Raw genomic sequence first — 23425 nt, forward strand, 5'->3', positions numbered from 1 at the left:
TGAGGAACTGCAGAAAATTAAGAAAATATCCATTTAAACAATTTCAACACATATTTCCAAAAAGCATTACTTTTATTAAAGAAAGTAATTATCTGGATATGCTTAAACACTTTACATTTTGCAATAGCTGTTTCACATTTATTGCAAAATGTAACAGTGAATGCGAACCAACTCAGACATTATCAGAATGAATAATAGCAGACCTCAGTCTAAACACAGCAAGAAGAGTAACATTAAACTCTTAAATATGAGCAATAATAAGATATTATTTCATCACAATAAAATAGCAAAGTCACAATTATATGTTACTAACTCGTATAAGATTAAAAAAAAAGTCAGTTATGAGACATAATTATACTATTTTATTATTGTAAATTAGATTAATCAGTAATAAGGCAAACTGTTAATATTTACATAATATAAATAAAAGACGATGATATTTTAGAAATGTTAACTTTTCCCATCTGTTCTACCGTAACACATAAACACCACCCTCTAAAATACATCGTTCTAACTTATACTTTCAATTATTAAAAATGTATCGTATTTTTTTCTCAAAACAAACTATAACTTTATCAAATTTCCTTCTCCACCCATTATTCTTCACGTTACACCCTGGTTCATAGGTAGAGTATTGTAATTAACGGACGGTCCCTGAAGGCAGCATAAGTAGGGGAGGTTGTGTGTTGAGAGTGAGTAGAAAGCAGAGGACGAAGCAGAGTGAGAACTTAAAAACTTGGTCCAAAGCTTCGACACACTGCCAATTTTTAACCCTAAAGGGCTAAAATCAGTTTTCTCTCAACGGTAAGTAAAAATATATCACGAAATATTAAATTATACCTTTGCTTCGGCATCTTTCTTTTGGGTGTTTCTGCTCGTTTTGATTTTTTTTTTAAGTGACCGTTTAACGGTTTCAAAGTGTGCAGTAATAAACGGGTTTGTGTCCTTTTTTGATTAAAATTAAAGTAAAAGGGGGAAACTATGCGTGTTTATGTATGTTTAATGAATTCACACTAAACCTGAGTGATTTATTGGATGTTTATTTAATCGATTGCTGTAATTTGGTCAGATGATGACAAAGCTGGTCTTGTCGGTGGTAATTAACGGGGTCGTTACGGAGGTACACGGTACACAAGTGACTTTAAAAAAGCAAACTTTGAACCATTTTAATTTAATAAAGTAAAATTTATCACTTTGTTTTGCGTTTTTGTCATATTTTCTTTACATTGCACACTTTTCTGCTCCCACTGTTTACGACTTTTACGGCTGCTCTGTACTTTCTGAGATAACCAATATAAAAAGAAAAGTTTAAATAAGTCAAAGGAACTTTTTGGAAATTCTTTCCTCTGCTTTTTGAGACGTTGTGATGTGTCAGTAACTCAACCAAGGGGGGTTTTACTTTTCGGTACTCTAACGCTTCCTCCTAAAAATGAGTCAGGTCTTCCACTTTTTTGATGCAATCCTTCATATATCTCTTATTTTATCTCTAATTTGGCTTCCTTTCTGTTAAAACCAGGATCCTGCTCATCATCTGCCATGGCTGTGGAAGGCGGAATGAAATGTGTCAAATATATACTTTTCGGCTTCAACTTCATTTCGTTGGTAAGTTACAACCAAATCCCCCTTCTCCTGATACTTTTATTGTTAAAAAGTTAGCAGACTGGGTGTGGAAATCGACTAAGAACTTCATTAACAGGCTTCACAGCATGAAAATACCACAGTTTCACGTTATCAAAGATTTAAACCTCACTAAAACCTTTACCTGTGGAGCCAGAAGTTAAACAGGACAAATAGTTTTGTGTCTCTTCTTGAACAGGCCTGTGACTTAAAATTGAACCAAGCCTCTGTTAAATCAGCTGATGAAACCTCCCAACCTACTTCCTCTTCTTCTGGCATCCATATGCAGGACTTGTTTACTTTTGACGTCTATGAAATCCTGGAAAAAATTTAACTTTTCCGGCTTGTTGCCTGTTTGCAGTCTGGGAGTTTTAGAAGTGGCGATTGTGGAATGTGAATCTTTTGACCAGATTATCAGAGTCATGTGATTCTTTCAAATCAGTATGTATTCAGTTTTTATTTATTTGTGGACCCTGTTCTATACTTAGCGATGTACTGTGCAAACCCTGTTCTGGGTCGCAACCTCACAGCAACTTCAACTTGGACATGAGGAAGCCAAAATGACTAAGCAATGTGGCTATGGTTTCAACTTTGGCTTTCCTTTCGACTTTAAGAGTTAGAAGTTCATGCAGGTGTAACAGCGTGTAAATAAACACTCTGGCTGACTGATTTTTCATCTTACTACATCATAGAAAATTTGCTGGATGTTACTCAGTAACTAATGCATTTTGTGTCTGTTTTTGCGCAGTGAGCATTAAATTTAGGTTTGACTAACCTTTCTTCTTTACCACTTTGTGTCATGTATATCAGATTTATATATTTAGGTTTTAACAACTCAGAAGAAAAGGTTTTCATTTCAAGCCAGTGCTTAGCACGGGTTACAGGGTGTGCATGGGTTGGAGATGTTCACAAGCTAAAGGGTTTATGTAAGACTCAATATTATAAGCATGAAACTATTGGTGCAGTAATTAAAAGGAGTTTATAAAACAACAATTTTCTACGATTGTGAAGAAAAAAAAAATTATTTTGGCAGCAAAAATCTCTTACTTCTTTATGGATTAAACGTCAAGGTGAGAAATTGCTGGACTTGTTTAATCGGAAGTTATTAGTTCATGATAATTTGGATATTCTTCCCTTTACACAGACAGAAAAACAATAGAAACACAAAAAGTTTGTAACCTTGGTACACATCATGACTTTAACCATAAAAGTCAAAGATGAGAATTAGTTACCATTGATAGTTTGGCATATTTTTTATTCTCGTTGGCTATATTCAAGTAGTAGTCTGCTGTTGGTGTGTTTATCAGCAGGTTATGATTGCTGTCAAACTTCAGTAAAGTTGTAAACAGTACAGTGATAGTTATGTCTGGGACTAAGAAGGTAAAATAAAAAGTAAATGCTTAGAAATACAAGACTATATTAGCCCTTTTGCATACTAGAAATGTTTTCTTAAAAGATATGTAGAATAATTAGAAATATCTTTTTTACACATTCCTCATGCTTCATTCTGCGAGTTTTCTTCATCCTGTCCTCAAACTTTCAATCCAAACATTCTCACTGACGTTCTGTGATAAAGGAGTCAATTTTAAAATTTGCATGAATTTTCTGGAAAATGTATTAGAAATATTTACAGTAATTTTGAAAGGTAGAAAACTAATAATACGTTTAAATCTTTATGGATTATTTAAAATTTGTTTTTCAAACAGTTTTATAAAATATTCTAACATAGAATTAAAGCAGCTTTGCTGATTTTTGGACTGTTTTAATGTCATCACAGCCATGTATCAGTTTGTAAAAGCGGATTATTTTTAATTCAGCTGAGATAACAGAACCAAGCCTTTTTCTTTTTAAAAAATTTTTTAACCATGCTTCTCTATAAACACATTCACAGTTCATACTTCTTTGTTGTTTGCTTACGAGCTGCTTGGTGTGAGCTGATCATAGCCAAATAGATTATACACACACACACACACACTGTTTGTTAAAGGCCCGGACTGCTACCATCACCCCACCCAGAAGATTGACAAAGTATCATCTGATCATTTTCCACATTCAGGAACTGAAGTATGTTGTAACTTCCCATCAGTTTAGTTGTTTAGGTGCAATGGTGAGTCATCTAGATTGAGGAAATTCAGTTTTTTCTTTGTTCACATTTAGCAGGTCTTACGTCTGTAGTTTTGGCATTTTTGTACACGACTATTTGGGGTTCTAAAAGAATCCACTTCTTCTGACCCTGGGTCAGTTCATATCTGCTTTGAAAGCACACGACTCAAGGTTATTCTTAAACATTTTAGTTTGATCAAGAGTGAGAATCTGTTGTATTTCATAGGAGTTGAACAGCCACAATTAGTGGCAGTGTAAAAGCTTTAGATAATAAAATTACATTTCTAATCCCTGAGGTGGGATATTTAGGAAATATTAACACACCATTTGTAAAGCCTAAATTATTAAAATTAGTTGACATAGTGAAAGAGCAGACAGCTAAACAATAATTTACTGTAATATTATACATTGTATCCAACAATAATTGCTTGTTGTTTTTGATCATTTGAACAGTTTTTCTGTTTGACATCAATATTCAAATTATTTCACAGTTTGACTCCACTTACTGATGCACAAAAGTTGTTTTCTGAATTTGTATATTAATTTGCTCCTTAGTCTTAACCAATTTTTAAATGTTTTCTGGTAACTGTTTTGGTGATTTTCTTATTGATCGTCTGTTGTAATTAAAGTTAAAAATATACTGCAGTGATGGATTAAGTATTAAATACCAGTTTATTTGTTTAATGTATGGGCTGTACAAGCAATAAATGTATAGTCCATACATTTATTGCTTGTGGAAAGGAGAGGACATTCTGATAGGTTTATACTTCCAAAGTTTTGACATACTGTATTTTTTGAACATATTCAAAAATTAAACAAACAATTAATCTGAATTACACACAGATTTAAGCTTTATGATTTTATTTCTTTTTACTTCTATTACACATCAAATTATTTAACTAAAGCAAATTAAACTAATATGCAATGTTTCATAACATGAGTACAAAACTATTTGTTTACGGGTATGAAATGGAAATAGGTTTGTCCAAAATAACTGTGTATAAAACAGATGTGCAAGGTAATCAAACCTCACATAATCTGTTATGAATGAAGAATAACTAATTCTTTTTAGAGCTATAATCAAAATATTTCTAGATGGGTACATTAAAGATTAGACCTGAGTTTTATCACAGTTAAAAAAATCATTAATCACTTTATTTTGCTGTGGATATTTAAACAACAAGCAGATAGTTTAATTTTCAACAAAATATAGCTGACATGAAAACTAAACTGATCTCCTGTTGTTCTTACAGTTATGTGGACTTGCATTGATTGTCGTGGGAGTCGTTGTGCAGGTTTCTATGCATAAAACCTTTCGGATCATGGACGTCGATGCCTCTGCGGGCCCCATTATCCTCATCGTGGTGGGTCTTTTGACTTTCTTCGTCTCATTCTTCGGCTGCTGTGGAGCCTGGAAAGAGAACCACTGCATGGTCGCCACGGTAATCCACTTATAACTTACAGTCATAAGTAAAGCTACAGCAGAGCAGAGTGTACACAGATTTCTTTAAAATAAATTATATATGGGTATAATAATCAATCAATTAAATCAATCAAATTTTATTTGTATAGCACATTTCAGCAGCAAGGCATTTCAAAGTGCTTTACATCAAATCAGACAGAAACACAATGCAACATAGAATCAACAATAAAAACACAACATTAAGTCAAGTACCATCAATAAATTTGTAATTGATTACATTTCAAATACAACTCCAAACAAGTGGGTTTTTAGTTGAGATTTAAAGGAAGTCAGTGTTTCAGCTGTTTTACAGTTTTCTGGAAGTTTGTTCCAGATTTTTGGTGCATAGATGCTAAATGCCGCTTCTCCTCGTTTGGTTCTGGTTCTGGGGGTGCAGAGCAGAACCAGAACCAGAAGACCTGAGAGGTTCTGGAAGGTTGATACAACAGCAGCAGATCTTTAATGTATTGTTGTGATAAACCATTCAGTGATTTATAAACTAACAACAGTATTTTAAAGTCTATTCTTTGAGCGACAGGGAGCCAGTGGAGGGACTTTAAAACTGGTGTTATGTGCTCTATCTTCCTGGTTTTAGTGAGAACACGAGCAGCAGCATTCTGGATCAGCTGTAGCTGTTTGATTGATTTGTTGGACAGACCTGTGAAGACGCTGTTACAATAATCAATACGACTGAAGATAAACGCATGGATGAATTTTTCTAGATCTGGCTGAGACATTAGTCCTTTAATCCTGGAAATGTTCTTCAGGTGATAGAAGGCCAACTTTGTAACTGTCTTTATGTGGCTCTGGATGTTCTAATAACACAAATGGCATCAACAGCCATCAATTCTCCTCAGAATTTTTCTTTAGAAAAAGTCCCTATTGAAAATTTATGTTTAATTATTCCTTTGACCAAATCAATTTCTCCTTCTCCGTCAACCATTAATGTGTAAAATAAAAATAAATTAATACATATTAATGCTTTGCCAGCAAAACATTGGGGTGATAAATTCACTTTGAATCTATCAGCCAATCAGAGGGCAGAACACTTCTGACATCACTGACAGACTCAGAAAGTCTGTCGACTATGTGCCTCAGTATCCACTTTCACTTTGTGGCTGAGTTGCTGACATTTCCAATCACTTCCACTTTGTTACAGTAACACTATCAGTTCTCTGTGGAATATTTAGTTGTGAGGACTTTTCATAACTGGTAACAAATCACAGTAACATGCTGGAATTCACTGAGTTCACCGTGTTTGTAGAAGCAGCCTCCATAACCGGGTGTTTGAGTTTAGATGTTCCAATCACATCTATTAAAATCAATCATCTGGATAGGAGAAACAATATTTTTGACTATGTAGTAAAAATTTACCTCCCTCCCTTTTCTTAATTGTTCTGCAGTTTTCCTTCTTTCTCTCGGTGGTCGTCGCTGCTGAGATTGCTGCAATCGTGCTTGGATACATGTACAGAGACAAGGTATATGTACACTTCACTCTATGTTATGTTGTGCAACTCACTGCAGGAGGGGTGTTTTAATTTTCTTTTGCATCTTCTGTGTAGGTCAAAAACATTATAGAGAGCAATCTCTCTGATATGGTCGTGAACTACAAGGTGGGCTCAGCAGAACTCAGAGAAACTTTGGATAAATTCCAGGAGACTGTAAGTTCAGCGTCGTCTGTCCTCGTCACTGTTTACTTTGCTCAGCAACACCTTTGCATAACAGTTCTGCATCCTGTTTGTCCTTCAGCGTGTGTCATTATTACTCTTTGCGCTGTCTGTTGGCCCAGGTCACAGCTGGCTCTTCTGTTATCAAGGTTTTGTGTTGGCTCATTTGCAGTGGAAGTGCTGTGGCGTGCAGAACTCCAGCGATTGGAGGAATTATGGCAGTGATGGAAATACGGTGCCTGACTCATGCTGCGTAGAGGTCAAACCAGGCTGTGGAAACGGAACCATGACAGATGCCACCAAAGTGCACCAGGAGGTAAAATATATGTTTTAGCTGTTGGAGTTTCAGGAACAGTAGGTAACAGGATGTCACCAGTCGTCATGACCGGATAAGGTCCTGGTAGCTCGAGATATTAAGTTACCCGAAACTAAACACAGACTACATTCCATGTAGATGGAATGTAAATATTAGGGCGAAGCATAATTCCACTTAGATAAAATTGTTTCTGTGAGACAAATAAACGTGGACTTAAGACTTAGTCGTGATGCTTGGATTTAGAGAGGAGTACATGAGGCCTGATGGCTAGCTGTGCCTTTACAGTTTATTAAAACAAACTACTTTTATGTATACATAGTTCTTGTGTGACATCACACTTCTGGGAACTTTGCCGCTGACAGCCATCTTGGTAGGTATTGAAACTGTCACTACAGTTGCTGTGGAGTTGATACAACAATAAACAGACTTAGAACTTTCTCTTGCTTCCTTCTTATCTAACTTATAAACAATATTAGTACATTTTTTCCATATACTCTTTTTCATTGATCTTGAAGCCATGGGTCATCTATGCTTTGTGCTGCGCTTGCCTATCAACATGGCGGTTCAGTAGCGAGGATCAGTTCTGGCTCAGACTTGTGGGAACTATGTGTTGTCAATGCGATAGACCAATACAAACTAGCAAGTAATTATAAAGTGTAAAGGAAACTATGCAGTTTTCTTTTACTTTATTTTTTATTATTTTCCTCATTAGTAGAAACAAGACACTATCAACATTCGTTAGCCACAATACAATCAACCCAATAAAGAAAAATGGAAGAGCAAAAGATCAGTTGTCTCCATTCTGTGCTTTGCTCCTTTTTAACATGTAAATTATTTTCTAGTGAAAAATAATCGGCTATGTGTTGTAAATAATTCTCTGGGGGTGACAGGCAGTACGGTGGGTGCTGACGCAGCATGACATCTGTAATTAATGCCTCTACAAATCAAAAGCAAGGTGATACAAACCCAATTATGAAAGCCACCACAATGTTAATCCTTCCCCTGTTCTGCAAGGAATATGCTGCTTCAAGCGTTCCATATAAATGACTGTGAATTGCACTAAGTTAGAAAGCAGTCCACCATGGATAAACTATGTTAGGAACTTTTGCAATTTGCTCAGGAGCCAAAGATTTCAGTGCCTCTTACAGATCACATGCTAGGAAGTTGATGTCTGCTCATGTTTTGTTCTGTATTTTAGGGTTGCCGTGACGTCATGGTGACGTTCCTAAAGAGAGACGCTCATTGGGTGATAATTGCAGCTATCATTGTTGCTGTCCTCCAGGTACGTACTGGCTGTAAATCAAAGCACATCATCAGAGGATTCACCTGCCCATATTTCTTTGACCAATATCATTTTTTTATTCTTAAGATCATGATGTAAAAGAGAGAAACATGCTCCTAATTGAGGCAGTAATTAAGAAACAAACAGAAAAAGGAAGAAATTACCAAATCTTCATCTAAATCTTATTTAAGACAAAACATGATATTGGATTTTTGGTCAATATTAAAAAATTTACCAATTGTTTGAGCAGAAACAAACGTATTGTTTATGTCCTCATACATAGAAAAGTTTTTTCTAGGGATGCATGATATTACCGATATCATGGTATTGGTATCGGGCGACGTTAGCTTTAAGATTTAATATCGGCCATTCTGTCAAAATAACTCACTGATATAAAAGGCGTTGTTTCATAGGACAAACCAGTGGCACTGATACCTGCAGCACAGCACTTCAAGTTTGTACTTTTTGAGTGTCGTCATTGTCTAAGAGAGACCAGATGTCATGAATGAATCTGACATTAAACATATTGCAAGTTGAAAGTGTTACATCATTTCCAGCCTCCTTTTTGCATTTGGCTAAATTGACAAAGATAATATAGTATTTTAATTCCACAGTAGAGAAATCAATATAGTTTTAGTAAGTAGGTATAGGAAAGAAATATTGGTATTTGTATCAGTTATTGACCAAATGAGCCTTAGTATATTGACTTATTGGATATTGACCAAAAATCCAATATTGTGCATTCCTAGTTCTTAGTTTTGATGAGTTTGATCATTTTAAGGGGAAAAAAGATTGTTGTGTGACCTGCCAATCAGGTTTTATGCTTATTCTACATCTTTTAAGAAAACAAAAGGGCTAATTTAGTCTAATCAGCATTCTTGTGTTTTTATTTGTAAGTATACGTTTTATTTTACCTTCTTACTTACATGTTTAAAATGTTTTATTTTAAACGTAGCATCATGTGGGGTTTCATGGTCATATTAATCCATTCACTTCTTCCTTTCAGATTCTGGGCATCGTGTTTGCTTGCTTGTTGATGAGAGGCATCCGCGGCGGCTATGAAGTCATGTGATTGGCATGTAAATAAATGCTGGGTGGTCAGGCCCTACTTATTAGGAGCTTCATTTCAAAACAGTTAATATTCATGTTAAAGTTCCCGTTTTAATTACAAGATTTTAAGTTTCTCCTTTATAGCAAAATTGAGGTTTTTAGTTTCATGTTGGATCATTATTCCTGCTTTTATACTGTAAATATAAACACTCAGAGGAAAACTGATGATTGTCTTGGGGTCACGACAAAGCCTGGAGGTTTTTAAAGCGTTCTCTTTGGAGAGTATTTTTGAGTTAAGTTTTTATGTTATGGTTTCATTTGTAATAAAGTCTCCTGAAATTACATGGGTTTTCAATAAAGACAATTAAGGAATAAAAGCAGCATCAAGATATTTATTGCAAAAAAAGAAAAAGCATAATGCAATACTGGCACAAAAACACAACACTCAAAACATGAGTAAATAATGAATAATTACAAAAAGATTAATGTTCCAGATGCAGAGTGCCAAAACTTACAAAAGGCACAGGAAGTATAATGATGGACTTTACAACTGCAGTTATGTTGTACTCCTTTGTACTTTCAATCCTAGGTATTTGAAAAGATTGGATGAAACTTTGTGCTAAAATACATGAATTTAAATCTCCACATGAACAAAATGATGGATATAAAACGGAAACAGTAAAGTGCAATCACAACTTGACAGTCTACACCTGGGTTTCATCCCCCAATTTCTGTATTTTATCTAAAAATAAAAGCTAATTTTAGTCTTTTGAACACCTTTTTCATGACCAGAAAGTTGGAAAATAAAAATAAAGCATAAAATGAGGCAACAGCAAGAGAAAATACAGCATGTTTGATGACGTGTCCATAAATTCTGAATAAAGTTCTCTTTACATTTATTACATCTGAATTTTTCATTTAATCATTTTTTCTCTCAAGTTGAATTATCTTTGTTTCCTCTACTTGCATTTTGTCCGAATGTAGGTACAAACTAAGAAGCTCAGCACATTAAAGCAGTAATGACCTGAAAAACAGGAATAAACATTTAACCTCAAGTTTTTATATAAGCATCTGAAAAAGTATTCACACCCCTTGAACCTTTCAATAATAATTGACATTATTATTTGTTAAATAATGTCAATTTAACAAAGATAAATTTACATTATCTTTGTCAGTTTAGCCAAAAAGGGACAGTGGATGAAAGAGCAACATGCTTTGTGACATACCAGCACACAGCCGTGCATAATTATGAAGTGGGAGTAAAATGATACCAAGTTCAAAATACAAAGTTCTTTTAACAATCTGAAAAGTGAACATGGCATACATGTTTTTAGCATTCTTACTTTGATTCCCCTAAATAAAATCCAGTTCAAGCAAGAGCCCTAACATGCAAAACATGAACACACCAAGGACAGGATGTTACATAATGGCAGCATCATGCTGTGGGGAGCGTTTTACTCAGCTGGGTCAGAATTAGACTGGGGTCTGGACTCGCCTTCCAGTCGGATCATAACCCAACAAAATGACCTAGTTAAAGTCCCAATTTCGTTTGATCTTGAAAGGTTTTATTTTTGTGTTGGTCTTTAACATAAAATTGTGGTTTTAAAGTGAAGAAACGTAGAAAAATAAAAGGGTGTGAATACTTTTGCATGGCACAGCAGATAAGCGCTCAACAGGAAATTAAACTTTCCCACCAAGGATAAGAACTGCAAACAGAAACACCTGTTGTCTCTGATAAAGACACGTTGACGTCATGTTTCCATATTAAATTGTCACAGAGCAAATTAGCATCAGTGTCCGGCGTTGGTTTTTCTTTTGAACCCAATCTCGCCAGGAAATGTTCTACATTTCTCTTATTTCCTTTGCAGTAAGAGGATGTTGACACTCTTGTGTGCATTGCGATACAAATGTGACTATAGTCACAGAAGCAGGCTTCCTGTCAGTGACGGCTCGCAGCGCTGGGGTAGTTTGCAGACATGAGCACCATGCAGTGCAACAGAAGAGACAGCTCTGACTCTGCAAATTTTAAAAAAAGAGTTTATAATGTTAGGGTAAAGACACTAAAATGAGGAAATAATCTTTAAAAAAAAATAGATGTGAAGTAGTAGTCTATGAAAGACTTTGTTGTTAATGTAGGACTTGTGTTTTTATTGAGTTTCTGTTAAAGGAGCATCACAGCGATGGTGTCTACCTCTACTGACTGCAGAAAGTACAAAATTAAAATAAACACTTTATTTTACATTGGTCAACCCATTTAATCGGATATGATCTACTTACATGATCTTGTGTACAATAATCCACAAATATATCATTCAATAGAAAATGAGAAACTTACTTAGCTGAAAGCATTTTTTTGTTTTTCCACCAAATATTGATTTCTGAACTCTTCCTGAGTTGAAACATTAGTATTGTTGTTTCTAAACAAATATGAACTTGTTTTATTTGAGGTCAGAAAGCACTGCGTTTCTTTGGTAATTTTGACCATTTCTAATTTCCTGTAAATAAATACTAAATTTTTGCTTGGAATTTCAGAGACACATTGTCAGTAATTCATAGAGTAAAAGACCAATATTCATTTTACTCAAACATAGGCCAATAAAAAGAGTAAAATTTGAGAAAATTATCATTTTAAATGGTTTCTTAATTCTTTTCCAGAGCTATATATTCAGTGAAGTACAAAACACAGCTTCTTAAATCCAAGTACCTTTTAAAGCAGAGGACACCTGAAGCCACTGAGACAACCACTCACGAGACTGACTGATACCAAGACTGTCAGCGTTCATCCCTCTCACATAACAAGCCTGCAACAAGAAAGTCTTACATCAGCCTGAGAAACCGCTTCAGCCTGGGGAAATAAAACCCACATAGTGACGAACCTGTTTCAGCTCCCACTCACTGAGCTGGTGAGGGCCCATTCGGCTCAGGGCTCGGTCCAGCTGGAACAGCTCCACGGCGTGGCTGTTCAGCCGTCGACCAATCAGGAAGCCCGGGAGACGGGGCGTCAGGAAGAGGAGGGGGCTGATGTGTCTCTGATCAGCCATAAACACAGATGAGCTCAGACAGATGCAGCAGAGGGGGGGGTGAATGAGAAGAAGGTTGTACTCACCATCTGATCGTGGCTCATTGTGTTCATGGCCAGAGGAGCTTTGGAGAACAGACTTCTGACAGCCAGGATTTCAGAGACATTCGGGTTTCCGCCGCGTTGCACCTGGATGCAAACAGAAAGTCCTGTTAAGGCTGGACAGATGAAACCTCTGCCAGAAATCAACTTTCACAAGTTTGATCTGGTTTTGACGCAAGATGGGCCCAACGCAGACATTAGCATGTCTAAACACGGTTGTGGATCGGTTCAAAGAGTTACAGCAAAACAGAAACGAAATGCCATTTTCTCAAATTATAACTTTAAATCTTTCCTTGAAATCATTAAATATTCTGTATATTCAAACCAACCACATTTATTGCCACCCATGATAAGAGATGTGAAAAAAAATGTTTAGATTATTTTAATGATACTGAACTAATTTAGCAAATGGTTAATTAACTGCAGTGTAACGACTCAAAAAACAACATACTCAGAGCAGTAAGCCAAAAATATATATATACATTTTGGATTTAAGATATATATAAAAAAGTCATTATGTTGTTCCCAGAGCTCAATGTCAAAGTTTTAACATAATCTTGTTCAAAATTTTTTTTTTATTAAACCCCCCCCAAAAAAACATTAAATCTCCTATTAAGGATATTTTATTATTCTGTTATTGATTTGTGAATAATAATAAAATTAACCCTATAGTTATTGGATGTTAAGTGAAGCAGAAAGGCCTGAGGTTTTCACATGTTGATATTAGAAATATTATTTTAGTTGCAGATGCATCCTGTACTACAAATGACCAAGCATTCACTAAAGGAATTAAATTATTGCATTTTAGACAATAAAATGTTTATTTTCTTATTTAAAAAGGAACTGAATAATTTGTTTTAATTCATTTTTATCACGTAAAAAAGGCTTCAATGTAAAACCAGCAGAAAGTGCCAATTTGTTAAAATTTGACTAATCATTAGCATAATCAGTAACTAAAATAATCATTAGCTGCAGCCCTGATTTCTGACACATGTCCTTACCTTAGCGCAGAGGTTCTTCAGAAGACCTGGCAGGTGACCGTTTTTGACCTGATGGCTCACATCCTCCAGCTCTTTGAGAACCGGTTGGTGGTGCTGGGTCCTGTGAGAATGATACACTTTCCGAAACTCCAGCTGCTGCCGGGGAGTCCAGAAGTGAGGAATCAGCAGCTGGCGAGGGAAAAAGTACCTGAAAGCCACACGGAGACGTTGGTGTTGGCGACTGCAGTGGTGTAATCAGGCACAAACATTAATCTTTTTAAAATGGTGTGCTGAATATAAAATAAAATTCAAAAAAACCATGCAGAGATGAAACTCACATTAGGAAGAAGATTAGGTAGTTTGCAAAAGGAGGAATGGTAATAATCACAAGTGGAATGGCCTTTATTAGGTCTCTGCGAAACTGAGAAGTATAGATTACATTACTATGCAACAACATCACAGAGAAATCAATAAAATTAGAAGAACTTAAGCTCAGCAAAAACACAAAATCACAAATATTTTTGGTGGAGTTTCTAGTGCAAGTATCTTAGCACACTTGGAGTAAAACAAAACAAACTTGCAAGTAACTTTTCAGTCAAACATTTCTTAATATTTATGGAAAAGTAAAGATTATTTCACATATAACATGGGAAAATATCTTTTTATTAGTGAAATAATCCTCCAAGGGAACTCGTACTTTTTCATCAATGTTAAGGAATTAATTTAAAACAAACGGATATCTTGATTAAACGTTACTTGTAACTTAGTACATTTGAAATAAGACAAAACTAAGATATTTGCACTAGAAACTTGATTAAAAATACTTGGTGAGGGTATTTGCAGTGAGATCATAAATGTTAGCTACTACGTGTAGCTTTTGTAAAACAGCATAAATGAGTAATCTGTAAGAAGATTAAGTTCTAAGATTATATAATGGGAATCTCATGTTTGGTCTTGATAGGACATCCAATTGTCTTTCTGTAATTCTTGTTAAGAACATAGTCTTGTCATTCTAGATTTAGCCACCAAACATAAATACACATGTCAGCTACATTTATAAAGTAATTTTTAACATTTATTCTATGGACCTAGATTGACTGAAATCAGATTTATAATGTGTAGATGCAGTATTGATCCAAGGCATTTCCTCAGTGCACCATAGACAATGACAGGCTGCTGCCACCAGAGGGAGACATTGTTACTCAGAAAATGTACCTGGTTTGCGGCACATTTTTTTAATATTGTCAGGTAAAACAAACTGGTTATAAGGTCACAAAGTCCTGTAGCAAAAAGGGTCATTGTTTGTCTCTCTACCGTCATCAATACTGTTGCTGAGATCTTTCTAAATTAAAAATTAATTATTTTTTTACTTAAAAAATAAATAAATAAATTGAGGTTCTCTCTCTTAATGTAATTTAACATTTCAACCCTCTTCCAAGCACCTCATCCAGGCTTCACACTAATTATTATTTTTATACATTGTTGTGAGGAAAGAAACCCCACATCTAAATAAATACTTGAGAAAATATCACTTCTTTAGGACACTGACCTGTCTGAGTTTTTCCATCTCCCTGTAGTGTAAATCGTGGAACTTCACTCCTTTCACCACCATTTTGGTTTTTATCCTCTTCACATCTCTGGCATCCTGGAACAGCATCCTGAATCCTTGAACAAGGTTCAAGGAAACATTCATAAAGACAGAGGAATTCAAGGAGAGCTAGAGGAAACCGTCACTGGGTATTATTTGTAATAATACACACTGTAGTTAGTTTGTAAGCCGGTTTTCCTTCATTATACGCACAGACTTTGGCTTTACTCATGTTCAGGTGTCAGATTTCCAGTGTAAATAGATAACAAAAATAGCCAAACACTATTTCTAGATCACTATTTATTTTAAAAGCAGAGTCAGGAAAGGCAGCTGTGGTGAGGAATGGACCCATCTCCGTCTTGTTCAGGGTGCTGGAGGGCATCAGCTAGTAGCCGTAATACAACGTTACAAACGTTTTTCACATGAAAACTGAGAAATCTTTCAGAAATTCTCCATTGGATTTAGGCCTGGACTTTAACTGAGCCATTTTAACACATACATTGCTTTGATCTACCCCAGTGGTTCTCAACCCTGGTTCGCTCGTCCTTAGATGCATCTTTCCTCCAACATACCTGATTCAAATGACTGATTTCCTTTTACAACAATACCTTCAAGTCAAGTTTATTTGCAGAGCACATTTTAGCAACAAGGCAGTTCAAAGTGCTTTACATCATAAAAACATCACAGTCACCCAATGTGAAACATTACATTTTGCGGAGTCAATGCTTCAGTGATTATGGTTCTAAAGCAACTCTGAACAAGTGGGTGTTTTAGCCTTGATTTAAAGAAAGCCAGTGTCTCAGCTGCTTTGCAGTTTTCTGGAAGTTTGTTTCAGATTTGTGGTGCCTAGAGACTGAATGCTGCTTCTCCGTGGTTGGTAGGTGTGTGGCAGCAGTGAAACACCAAGGGGTCCTGAGGATTCAGAACCACTAATCTAAACCGTTCCACTGAAGCTTTAGCTGTAAGTTTTGGGTCATCGTCATCCTGGAAGATTAGTTTCCACATTAACTTCAAATCATATACAAACTTTAATATATTTCCTTCCTAGAAAGGTTTTCATTTAGCGTCGCCCATCTTCCTATTAGCTCTGTGCAGAGTCCCTGTCTCAGCACCAGAGAGGAAAGCAAACCCACATAATAATGCTGCTACAATAGTTTACATTAGAGATGGTGTGTTCAGGGTAATATGCTGCATCAGTTTTCTGCATGTAGGCATGCAGAAAAGTAAAGCTCTGGTCTCTTCTGAACAGTTTTCCCTACATGATGGACTTTGAATGAGACTTCATACATAGCTATGGAAAAATGAAAGAGCTCACTGCACTGAACCCCATTTCATAGTTATTCCACCAAATATTGATTTTTGAACTCTTCCTGAGTTAAAACATTTGTATTGTTGTTTCTAAATGAATATAAACTTGTTTTCCTTGCATTATTTGAGGTCTGAAAGCTCTGCATCTGTTTTATTATTTTGACCATTTCCTGCAAATAAATACTAAATTTTTGCTTAGAATTTCAGACATGTCAGTAGTTCATAGAATAAAAGACCAATGTTCATTTTACTCAAACATAGACCTATAAGAAAATCTGAGAAATTGATTATTTTAGTTAGTCTCTTAACTTTTTCCAGAGCTGTATATGTTTTTGTTTACAATAGGGCTGCAACTAACTGTTATTTTAGTAATAATTAATTTGGATTAAAATGACTTCTTTTTACTTAATTTGTACCAGGTGAAGCTAAAACTGTCTCACAAATGTTTTTTTTTTATCATCTTAAATGGAAAATGCATATATATATTTGCAGCTTTGACTTAAATACTGTTATGAGAATGTTATTTCAGCAAATGTTAAACACCTGAATAACATAATTAGGTCATTTTGAGATAATTCAACCATTTAATTCAGGTGTGTTGGACTTAGGACATATTGAAAAGTTGTTCTCCTGTCTTCAGTTTAGGTGGACAGCCATAAATAGGTAGGTTTGTAATTGTGCTACAGTTTACATTTTTGAATGGATGGACTGATTAGTGCTATATCAGATGTTCAAAGCATATTGTTTTATAATATAACCTGCTTTTACACACCTTTATCACCAATCTGTCTAGGGCGTTAGAAGTTTTTGTGATGCCATTTGGTTACTAATGAACAAAGCTTTATAAAGGGAATTGGTTGCACTGGATTTTATTTAGGGGCTACAGTTTATTCTACCTATATTTATTCAGAAAACTGGATGTGCCACAGTAGCTATAATAGTTTCTATTAAAAGCAGATACACAAAGTTGATAACATTCAGAACAAGAGATCTAAACACTGACAGTAAACAGCATAAACCCATCAGTAGTGTTGCAGATGAGTAAATTTTGCTCTTACCTTCTTTAAAGGTGTGATAAAGGAGAAAAAAACGAGGAAATCGTCTTTTAAGAAAGCCTTCATATTTGGCATTTGCCCACTGGAATGTGGAGGAAACATATCGTCCAATACCTCGTCTGACTTTAGAAGAAGTAAAATCCCTGCATAAAAGTAACCTGTGGTGTAAAAAATAAACATAACGTTACATAAAATAGATAAAAGTCCTATCACAATGAGTTAAAAGTACAGGAACACTACATAGTATGACACAGAACATGTACAAGTGACACCTTTTGTAAACATCTCCGACAAACGTTTTTAAATAATCAGCAGGTTATCGACTGTCCATTGAGATGTAAATGTACTTAACGTTTGATTATTTAGCAGGTGTGTAGCTAGCTTAGCAAACCATGATAAAACAAGGTGAAAGAAGGCATAGGTTCACCCTGGAAAGACAGACCTGGACTGGCAGGATACGCCTTGAAGATAAAAGCCATGTGTTATCCTGTTTGTGCTCAAACCACTTAGTCGGGTCAAAGACAACCGGCTGCACAGACTCGAGCAGGAAAGCGCCATGTTTGACAGGCAGAGCAGTTACCGTGACGACGCTAATATACGGGAAAGCTGAGAGTTGATCATTTACCGTAATACACAGAAAACGAAAAGCACATTATTTTACGTTTTCGCTGAATGTTGGTTGGATTTTTGGGCTTTATTAACCCTATATGTTCAGTTGTTCGATCATATATATGACTCCTTAAAATAAAAATAATAAATCATTTTCTTAGAATGTTCACCGAGACAGTGGCAGTTATAGACAAGGATGGTTTGAATGGTGTGGTCTGTAGGCGCTCAGAAATGACATAATAATATTTCATCATTTACTATATGAAGTGAGCGAGATAGCGACTTGCAGCTTCAGTTTTCAGACTCCTGATTTAGCAAATGAAAACTGGGGTCCTATTTAAATATGACTGAAGCTACAATATCTTAATTTTTAATTCATTGTTAAAATAAAAGTATGAAAGTTAAACAATTTAATTGGCCCCTTTAGTTATTGTTTCTGTGCCTGGCTTTCTAACTTTATGGCCAGAGGGAGATAAAAAGGTGTGGCAATACCAAATGAGATAATTAGCTGATGGTGTCATTCAGGACATGTTTCTGTTAAACATCGTCTCTGCTCCATAGAAAATGAGTTGTTTGCACAGGGGTGGGCACTCCTGGTCCTGGAGGGCTGGTCTCCTGCAACTTTTAGATGTATCTCTACTTCAACACACTTGAGTCAAATAATGAGGTCATTAGAAGGACTCTGGAGAACCTGACTGTAGTTAGCATGTCATGTTAGTCTTACTATTGACATACAGCAACAGTCTTCATTCAGTCGGAGGACTCTCCTGATTTGTTGGAAGACTAACTGCTACCAATGATTCTTTCTTGCCACAGCATCACCATCTACAACAGTTATTTGAAGATTAGATTATATGAGTTACAAGATTTAAATTTCCCAAATGTTAGCCCGTTTTAACGTCCCTTTGACGCTGAAACATTTTAACGTACCGTTGACGCTGGAACGTTTTAACGTACCGTTGACGTTTAAACGGTCTAAAGTTCCGATTTCCGAGCTAGCTGGAACGCAGCATATTTTTTGAAATATTGCAAACTAACCGGTCTTTAAACATAATAGATAGTTTAAAGTTTTACCGGCGTTTGTATATATTTCAAAAAATTTAAAAATTGGAGTTAGTGAGTGAATTTTAACTTAAATTCACATTTGTTGCTCGTGTCAGGCTTATAGTCACGTGAGTAACAAACACTATAAAGCCGGAGGAGGTCACTCTGTCAGTTAATCTTCGTTTGAGAGAAAGGCGAAGACTATCTTCCTCAGCGGTCTCAAGGTTTACTTTGTGTGGTTAAGTTACAACTTTTTACTTATTTGGCTTAATATAATTTGATATAAACGACATAAATGTGATTTAACTTCGTTTATTTGTAAAATAAGAATAATGAATAAGCTAGGGCCGTTACTGTCGAAGCTAGCTTAATGTTAGCAAATTTGGGTGCGAGCCAACTTTTTTTTTCTTTTAATTTTTGTCATGAGTGTTGCTAAATCTATGTACGTGTTAGAAATGAATTTGTGACTGGTTGAGCTAGAGTGAAAGAAATTAAGTGAAACGTTTGGTATACTTCGCCTTGTGTATCTCCGTGAAACTTGCATTGTAGTTGGCCGAGTAAAACGAAATGTTTGGGGAAATTGCGTCTGTTTTTAGTTGAAATCTACTGTGTCTTTACAGTAAATGCTAATAGCATTTTATTTCCTCCCAGGTTGGCCCGCCCAAAGTAAATTTGTCTTCCATATGGCCTCCATAAAATTCGGAACCAGCACTAGTCCATGCAAGGTGGCCTCTGAAGAGGGGGCAAAAGAGGTCGAAAATTATGGTAAAGCTTAACATTCGTAACTATTTGTAACCTGCAAAATCTGCCAGTTTTCCATCTGAATCTATTTTCCATTCACTCCACTTTAGATAGCAGGGGAAACTGTGATCCAGACAAACTTCTACAGTGTCCTTTTGACAAAAACCACCAAATCCGCTCCTGCCGCTTCCCATATCACCTAATTAAGTGCAGAAAGGTGAGTTGGTAAGGGGCTGGGGAAAATCTGCACTTATGGAAACGCTTTCGTAGTGTTTGGTGAGTTTAAAATTGTTTTCTACTGGAGGTAAAATATTAGCATATTTTAGATTTACCAGATGAATAGATTTGATTTGAATTCAGTGAATTTACACTCGCTGTACCAGATTACGTTTGTTATATCATAAAAGTTGCTCCTTAATGCCATTTATGACCTTTTTTTTTTATTTAAAAGAAAATGTTAATTTGATTAGTTTGTCATGTCATAGACTGTATTATTGTCATAGACTCTGTGAATACAGTTGCAGGAAAAGTGCAAAACATTGCTTTTTGTAGTTTCGGAGCTGACTTTCTTCTGTCATTCCTTTGTAGTGTCAAGGTATATAACATGCAAATATCACACTGTTGGATTATGTTGTGTTAATTTAACTTCCCCTTTTGGGATCAATAAAGTACTTTTGAATTTGATTTAAAAAAAAAAACCTAACTAGCAACTGTTTCCCATACATTCACATCCAGATCAGTCAATGATGGAGGTTTTAGTGTGCAGCAGAATATGGCTGTAATTGTTTAAAATATTACTAGCAGCTGGTTTAAATCCACACTTGGAGTAATAATTTTAAGATGTAACGATAATAATGGAAGTACTGGTACTGCTAAAAGGTGAACCAACATAATAATTGTAAAAGTTACTAGCAGTGAACATGTGATCACCTGCTTGTATTACGAATTCGGCAAACTCAAAGATCATCCCCACTTCCGGTATCTTAAAGAAGTTCCTTCTTGGATTATAGAAGTGGGTAAATTAAGTGACTGTCCTGCTGCAATTGATTTTTGTAAGTTGAAAAAAATCTCTCTCCAAAGAATCACCCAAAACTGGCCAGTGAACTGAAAACTTGCCCATTTAATGCTCGCCACCTGGTTCCCAAGCATGAGCTTGCTCACCACACAGAGACCTGTGAGGACAGGATATCTGTGGACACTGAAGATGGTGAGCTGATTTTATTTTCTATCCACCTAACAGAGCTGTTACGGTTTGTTTTCTTTTAAATGGTGTAATGTACATGTGTGTCTTTTGTTTAATAGTTGGAAGCAGAAATGGCCATGTTGGCTGGGATGTTCCAGTCAACACTTGGGTCAACCCAAACATGACTGAGGACTGGGATAAAGGTATGGTTAAAACATCATAAAGGTTTAGAAGAGATCACACAAAATGTGTCTGGAGGAAATGTATTCAGATCAGTGTTTATCACACTGAGGGCTGTTTACCCCATTTAATAACTCATGAACCACCTAACTTGAAATGACCTCTTAATATAAAACCTAGAATTAAAATATTGCACTCGTCTCTCACTTATTGTTGTCTTTATCCATCCTAATGAGAAAGGTGGTGCTGTTTTGGGGCTGCCCAGTGGTGCAGTTGGTAACGATGTTGCCTTGAAGCAAGACTGTCTTTCTGCAAGGAGTTTGCATGTTCTCCCTGTGCATGCGTGGGTTCTCTCCGGGTACTCCGGCTTCCTCCCACAGTCTAAAAATGTGATTGTTGGGTTAATTTATTTCTCTAAATCCTCCTTAGGTGTGGGTGTGCATGATTGTCTTGTATCTCTGTTACCCTGCGATAGACTGGCAGTGTGTTCAGGGTGTACCTCGCCTGTTGACCGCTGGAGATGGGCACCAGTACATCTCATGACACCACTTATGGTTAAGTGTGCATCATAATGGATGGATGGGTGCTGTTTTAAATGTGACTGGCCACAACAAAAGGCTATTTTGAGTTATTTACAGATTCTGAAATGGTGGATTCTAAGCTTTCCAATGATGTCAAACACTTGGAAATAAAAAAAGTTGTTTACGTATCGTATGTACTGTGCATTAGTAAAATTTTAAGGCCATTTGTAACTTAGAAGCATGATAAATGAACCTGAGTTGCTTTGGCAAAAACGGAAATCCTCTTCTGCACTATTGAATATAAAAAATACTCAACGTACCTTGCACATGACTAGGGGGCATCTGGAGACCACAGTTTGAGAACGGGTTGGTTAGATGAAGCTTCTCCCATGTTGTCATGCATTTTATAATTCTCTGGATAAATTATTACTCGTATATAATGGCAGCAAATTGTCTTGTTTTGCAGAGGCAGATAATGTTCAAACTCCATTTGTGTGGGGTGTAAGCTCCAAGTTGAACCAAATGTAAGTGGTGGTCTTGACCTCAGCATTTTCTGTGCACATATTCCTTCATATTGACTTGTTTTTTTTATTCTTTCTACAGATTGGCCGCCAGACCCAGTAACAACCTTAGTTCAAACTTCAGAGCTCCCAGTACGCTGCCATGGCCCAATTACGAGCTGTAAGCTCTTCCGAAGCCGTTCCTATGCATGGAGTGTTTTTTTTTTGCATGTTTTGATCGTTTGAATGTAGATAAACTATCTGAAACTTCTCTTGGCTCGTAGTTTCATGGATCTCAGTCACTAAGTGCAGAGGATGTTTTACAACAAATATTACCAGTAGTTGAGCTATTTTATTTTTTTATAAGTCTTATTGTTTTTTAATATTGTGACATTGCTGTTAGATTTTTGGAGTAAAAGGTTCCTTTGTTGAAGAATTGTTATTAAATGTGCTAACTCTTTTGTAAGCACTAAAAAAGTTGCACTGCATGTAAACTCTTTTTGTAGAAGTTCCCATAATTTTTTCTGAAACACAGTAGTTAAGTATTGTTACTTGAATATGGAAATTTAAGCAGCAGTTTAGCCCCATTAAGGGTTAAGATGGGACTAGTTTGAGATGTAGCCTCTGAGGTTTACTTTAGGATTGCAGTATAGGCTCAGTAGTTAAGTCCTTTTTTTCCAGTGATTGAATAAATTTCTGAGCATTTGAAGTTGGTGCTAAAGTGTCTTTATTGACTCAAAATGTCTATTTAAAAGTTCAACATAATCTTAGTGATATTCATTAATGCAGTCTGTAGGAAACACTTTTCTCCATTAATTGAAAGGTGATGCACTCAATTGTTGATTTTCTACAAGTTCCAAAGTGAAGTTTGATCACTTGCTGTTAAATGGTTTTTCATGTAAATGATTACAGTAAGCGTCATCTGAGTCTGCTTCAGTCGCTTAAATTAAATTAACTGTAGGCAGAAACCAGTTACTTTCCATTTATAATGTATATTCTAGTCTTGCTTCAGCATAGTGTTGGTGAAGGATAGTACTGTTTTAACATCAAGGGGAAAAATACATTTAAGACAATTTAATCGCCCTGAAACAACAAACT

At 35.8% G+C, this 23425-nt stretch overlaps 3 protein-coding genes across 5 annotated transcripts; 2 read left to right on the plus strand and 1 right to left on the minus strand.

Moving 5' to 3' along the window:
- The first annotated feature begins 662 nt into the window (after positions 1–662).
- On the plus strand, positions 663–10399 carry cd63 (CD63 molecule). The gene is made up of 8 exons (XM_044118835.1): positions 663–804; positions 1517–1602; positions 4974–5162; positions 6586–6660; positions 6745–6843; positions 7022–7165; positions 8364–8447; positions 9454–10399. The coding sequence occupies exons 2-8, from the start codon at positions 1537–1539 to the stop codon at positions 9517–9519; spliced, it is 723 nt and encodes a 240-aa protein (XP_043974770.1). The 5' UTR covers positions 663–804; positions 1517–1536; the 3' UTR covers positions 9520–10399.
- On the minus strand, positions 9685–18148 carry letmd1 (LETM1 domain containing 1). Its single transcript, XM_044118812.1, has 9 exons — positions 17992–18148; positions 17553–17707; positions 15148–15263; positions 13937–14019; positions 13620–13806; positions 12604–12705; positions 12374–12526; positions 12202–12298; positions 9685–11513 (listed from the first exon to the last, which is right to left on the minus strand). The coding sequence occupies exons 1-9, from the start codon at positions 18105–18107 to the stop codon at positions 11437–11439; spliced, it is 1086 nt and encodes a 361-aa protein (XP_043974747.1). The 5' UTR covers positions 18108–18148; the 3' UTR covers positions 9685–11436.
- On the plus strand, positions 17111–23036 carry zgc:56699 (uncharacterized protein LOC405758 homolog). 3 transcript variants are annotated; one of them, XM_044118876.1, is made up of 7 exons: positions 17111–17157; positions 19854–19967; positions 20054–20160; positions 21024–21150; positions 21246–21329; positions 22294–22351; positions 22431–23036. In XM_044118876.1, the coding sequence occupies exons 2-7, from the start codon at positions 19886–19888 to the stop codon at positions 22510–22512; spliced, it is 540 nt and encodes a 179-aa protein (XP_043974811.1). In that variant the 5' UTR covers positions 17111–17157; positions 19854–19885; the 3' UTR covers positions 22513–23036. The 3 variants fall into 3 exon arrangements, with proteins under 3 accessions (XP_043974811.1, XP_043974802.1, XP_043974794.1); XM_044118867.1 differs by lacking the exon at positions 17111–17157 and adding an exon at positions 18821–19426; XM_044118859.1 differs by lacking the exon at positions 17111–17157 and adding an exon at positions 18976–19440.
- Positions 23037–23425: the final 389 nt, after the last annotated feature.

This window comes from Gambusia affinis, linkage group LG01 (genome assembly GCF_019740435.1).
Source record: "Gambusia affinis linkage group LG01, SWU_Gaff_1.0, whole genome shotgun sequence".
Lineage (NCBI taxonomy): Eukaryota > Metazoa > Chordata > Actinopteri > Cyprinodontiformes > Poeciliidae > Gambusia > Gambusia affinis.

What these genes read in the sequence shown, in the direction of transcription:
- cd63 (XM_044118835.1), top strand. Translation starts at nt 1,537, where the DNA reads ATGGCTGTGGAAGGCGGAATGAAATGTGTCAAATATATACTTTTCGGC. An exon ending in GATACATGTACAGAGACAAG is followed by an intron (nt 6,661 to 6,744) that starts GTATATGTACAC and finishes TCTTCTGTGTAG; the next exon opens with GTCAAAAACATTATAGAGAG. An exon ending in TCATTGTTGCTGTCCTCCAG is followed by an intron (nt 8,448 to 9,453) that starts GTACGTACTGGC and finishes TCTTCCTTTCAG; the next exon opens with ATTCTGGGCATCGTGTTTGC.
- letmd1 (XM_044118812.1), bottom strand. Translation starts at nt 18,107, where the DNA reads ATGGCGCTTTCCTGCTCGAGTCTGTGCAGCCGGTTGTCTTTGACCCGA. An exon ending in CAATGAGCCACGATCAGATG is followed by an intron (nt 12,527 to 12,603) that starts GTGAGTACAACC and finishes ATGGCTGATCAG; the next exon opens with AGACACATCAGCCCCCTCCT. An exon ending in GTGAGTGGGAGCTGAAACAG is followed by an intron (nt 12,299 to 12,373) that starts GTTCGTCACTAT and finishes TTCTTGTTGCAG; the next exon opens with GCTTGTTATGTGAGAGGGAT.
- zgc:56699 (XM_044118876.1), top strand. Translation starts at nt 19,886, where the DNA reads ATGGCCTCCATAAAATTCGGAACCAGCACTAGTCCATGCAAGGTGGCC. An exon ending in ACCTAATTAAGTGCAGAAAG is followed by an intron (nt 20,161 to 21,023) that starts GTGAGTTGGTAA and finishes CTCTCTCCAAAG; the next exon opens with AATCACCCAAAACTGGCCAG. An exon ending in GACTGAGGACTGGGATAAAG is followed by an intron (nt 21,330 to 22,293) that starts GTATGGTTAAAA and finishes CTTGTTTTGCAG; the next exon opens with AGGCAGATAATGTTCAAACT.